This window comes from Nanorana parkeri, unplaced genomic scaffold (assembly GCF_000935625.1).
Source record: "Nanorana parkeri isolate BGI_ZX_2015 unplaced genomic scaffold, ASM93562v1 scaffold115, whole genome shotgun sequence".
NCBI classification, from domain to species: Eukaryota; Metazoa; Chordata; class Amphibia; order Anura; family Dicroglossidae; genus Nanorana; species Nanorana parkeri.
In genome coordinates, this window is record NW_017306383.1 from 860743 (window position 1) to 864666 (window position 3924).

General features: G+C 38.9%; 1 protein-coding gene across 4 annotated transcripts in view; it reads left to right on the forward strand.

The window, feature by feature from the left end:
• Positions 1 to 3924, forward strand: part of USO1 (USO1 vesicle transport factor) — a 67650-nt gene that overhangs the window by 47797 nt on the left and 15929 nt on the right. For all 4 annotated transcript variants that reach the window (XM_018553295.1, XM_018553297.1, XM_018553296.1 and 1 more), the window contains 3 exons: positions 552 to 670; positions 2404 to 2585; positions 2865 to 2986. In XM_018553295.1, the coding sequence (XP_018408797.1) occupies positions 552 to 670; positions 2404 to 2585; positions 2865 to 2986 (423 nt within the window). The remainder of the gene's footprint in view (positions 1 to 551; positions 671 to 2403; positions 2586 to 2864; positions 2987 to 3924) is intronic.

A 3924-nucleotide genomic window follows, 5' to 3' on the forward strand; every position in this document is an offset into this window, starting at 1 on the left:
CTATCTATATATATACATACATATATTATTTTCTATTTCATTACAATCAATATCTAGCATTGCTACTACTGTCATTAAAGGAGCAGTCCTCTGTAAAACAAATTGACGGGGCTGATGCTTTCAGATCTAAAGGGCTCCTGTAAAAAAAAAAAAAAAATCTTCTGAAGGGAAAGTATCACTCCTCCTGTTTTCTCAGTGTTCTAATATAAAAGAAAAATCTGTCATTAAACTAAACCCTTCCCGAGAGCAGTATGGGGGATGCAATTGCTGACCTCCTTCTGAAAATATTAGTTTCCTATTTACATTGGCGCTCTGAATTCAGTATTTTCTAAGTCAAATACTTTGAACAAGTATACATATTTAGTAAATTCATACAAAAGCCAGAAGTCCTTTTTCTGTGTATCCAGACCATGTTAAAAATATCTGACTTCATTGAATATATTTATAAGACTCAATCACTGAAGACTGTAGTGCATGGATGTATGTTACTCTGCTCTGTCAATCTGTGTTACTTCTTGTTTAGCTTGCTGCTTCCTTAGTGACATTTTCAGCTGACAGCGCAGATATCAGAGAATCTTGGGGAAGAGGAGCAGCTTGTTCAGGGTTTGTGTGCTCTTCTGCTGGGAATCTGCATTTACTACAATGATAGCTCATATGAAAATAATACCAAGTAAGTTTGTCTGTCTGTCCCTACATTTTGTTCAAACCGTGCAAGACTATCTGTGTTATTTAAAAGCAAATATTAAAGTGGAAATAAACCTAACATAAATTTGTGAGCAGGCAGGCTCTTTATTGCAGAAGAAACATGGTACATCTCTTCTGCAATAAAGCAAACTTACCTGCCTGTTCACAGTGTTCTTTAAATTGTACACTCAGCTGCAAATGCGTAGCTCAGTGTAACGTGCTGTCGGAATGAACTCTTGTGCGCATAGGCAGGAGTTAAGTCATTCCAACCTAGCCATCAGGTTGGCCAAATATCTCAAACCCGGAAGAAGGCTGGTTGAAGATATCAGCGCCAGCGAGGGTAGGTGAGAAGTTCTGCTTTAACAAATTTGGCAAATAAGTCAATTCTTTCTTTGCTCAAAACAAGTTTGCTATAAAAAGGCACCCTTTGCCTCCATAGTACCACCCAACCACCACCATTACAAAGAGTGTGCTGCTTTCCCCACTTCATTCCCTCCTAAAGTTTTATAAATAAACAGAAATTAATTAATCCACTGGAGAAAAGAAGACACTCCACAACCACCATGGCAGGTGTGTGAAGCTAGCACCTGCCGAATGAGATTAAAAAAAATCAAGGGGTTTGATTCAACCAACCTGCAGCCATCCAACTTGTATATCAACTGGGAGGTTGTAGCCGTTATATGCTAAGTGCACAATAAACTGATACTTAATTTATATTGCTTATTTTATTGTAGTGTTTATATGTAAGTATCATTTATAGTAGTCACAAGTTTCAGATAATTGCTACCAGACTAGAACTTTTTTTTTTTTTATACTGGCAGTTTCTTCAGAGCATTATTAAGCAGGCCATAAACTGGTCGTTTTAATTCCACCAACAGTTCCATTCCAACAGTTGATTTTCCCCTTCCTGGGCTGTTGTATTCTGACAGTATTTAGTGTTCTGCTCTCCAAATACCTAAACAGTGGCCACAGGCACTGCTTGGACAACATCCTTCAACAAAAGTTGATTAATGAACCGTTGATGAGGAAGGGGGGGAGGGGACAGTATGTAGTCCCGGTGGGGTCACACACTGCTCAAATTGCCACTGAGTTAGCAGGACTAGGCTAAAATTTGAACATCATATGGATCGCTTTATTTCCATGCTTCCTAATCAGCCATATGGGGTAAAAAAAAAACACAAAGGAAATTAGCCTTAGATATTCTGCCCTTGTGCAAATACAGGGCTTAACGGCCCCTCCTGTCTGATAGAATCTTCTTCTATATTCATTCCTACCTTGCTAGAGTTTTAGGCTGGAACCCTTTATGCCCTCTCTGTTTGCAAATAAAGCCAGAGAAGGCTTGTGTTGTCTGTATTCTTTACTGTGCTGGGGTAACAACTGTGTACCTCTTCTGTGAGCCTAATAACTACTTGTGCCTGGGGACTAGCATAGCAGAGACTGCTCCTATTGTTTTTACATTTTGTATTGAATCCTTCTTGTGAAGCACAAAATAAAATATACTTTTTCCTTCAATGTAGCCGAATGGCTCCTGATTAGGGCTATTAATGCTTCGTCTTTATAAAGTGCCAGACACATTTTGGTAACAATGTTCCCCCATTTTATTCTTTTTTTCCTTCTAATATCAAGACAGAAGCAATTGATGATTTGAGTTTTGTGAACTGAAAGCATAAAAATAATAATAATGACCTGTACTAAATGTTAAAATTGTATACTCTTTAGAGAAAAGTTGAAGCAGTTGATAGAGAAGAGAATCGGGAAGGAAATCTTTATAGAGAAACTAAGCTTTATCTATAAGCATGAATATTACTCAAAGGCTGCTCAGAAACCTCAGCCTACTTTCTCTAGTCCTGATCACATGATGTTTGATCACGAATTCACAAAATTAGTCAAGGAACTAGAAGGTAAGTCCCTCTCCCATCATTATGAATGGGTTTATTTCACACTGTCTTTTTTTGTTGTGCTGGATATATACAAAAACAGTAAAAACAAGATATGGATTTAAAATTGAGGTTAGCTGAGCTATATCAAACTCAGGGCAAGCTGCTAGTGGTTTTCTTTGGGCTACTTTACCTTGCAGGTCCTCTAGATGTCATTGTTGACTCTTTTGTGGGTTTTTTGAGGGTTAGAGAACAGTAAAATGATTTTGTAATAGAGCCTATGTTTTTTTAAATTGCCTGCAGCTGTCATTACAAAGGCTGTCTACAAATCTAGTGAAGAAGACAAACAAGAGGAAGAGGTTAAAAAGTCTTTGGAGCAGCATGATAACATTGTGTCACGCTACAAAAATGTCATCCGAGAACAGGTAAAATTTCAATTAGTGGCATTATCATAGTAGACATTGTTATTGAAGAAGAATATTACTTTGCTTAAAGCGTTCCGTAAAATTGAAGAGGTTTAGTGAATTAAAAAAGGGGAAAATTCAGGAATGTACCAGTGCTATGTACGGTCTATTAAAACAAGGAAAAAGACAAATATCTAGAGGAGTACCTTTTATAACAGGGATTCTCAACCTGTATAATCTCAGGACCCGCATTTGTCCTTGGTCATTAAGTTGCAACCCAAGTCGCACTGCAATGGAACGCAGGGCATTGCGGTACCGCGTGTTCCGACAACTGAACTGTGGGCAGGAGGTGTGTTTGGGGTACCATTAAAATGAATGGTAGCACCACACACCTCTCACAACAGAATGCGTAGGAGTGATTTCATAGAACAGTGTGTTAATCACACAGGACTGTTCGATTAATGCACTACACTGACAGATATACACACACACACACATATATATATATACATATATATATAAAGCAATGCACGTATGGATGGAGCTCCCTAACGGCTATAGCTCCAGCCCACCCCACCTCAAGCTGAGACTCGGTGCTGAGCAGCATATGAATGACTGCTTGGCGCGAGAACTGACAGTGCTGCGCTAGAGGGTGGCTGAGGAGCCTCTCACCTAGAAAGTGGAAGGCATGCAACGACCCACTAAACATGGGGTTGTGACTTTAAAACATAACAGTAATCTGCATAGAAGCAATAAATGATCCTCCCTCCTTCAATGAAAGAGCATTTCAAGGTCAGGTAGGACACAACATGGAGCTTACACAGCAAGTGCAACCAGTGACCCTCTGTACAGTAGAGGGCATTACTGCTGAACTTCAGACAAGCATCCAAATACACAATCATCTAAAGTTACTGTATATTGGTAAACAGATTTATGTTCCAACAATAATTAGGCTCCTT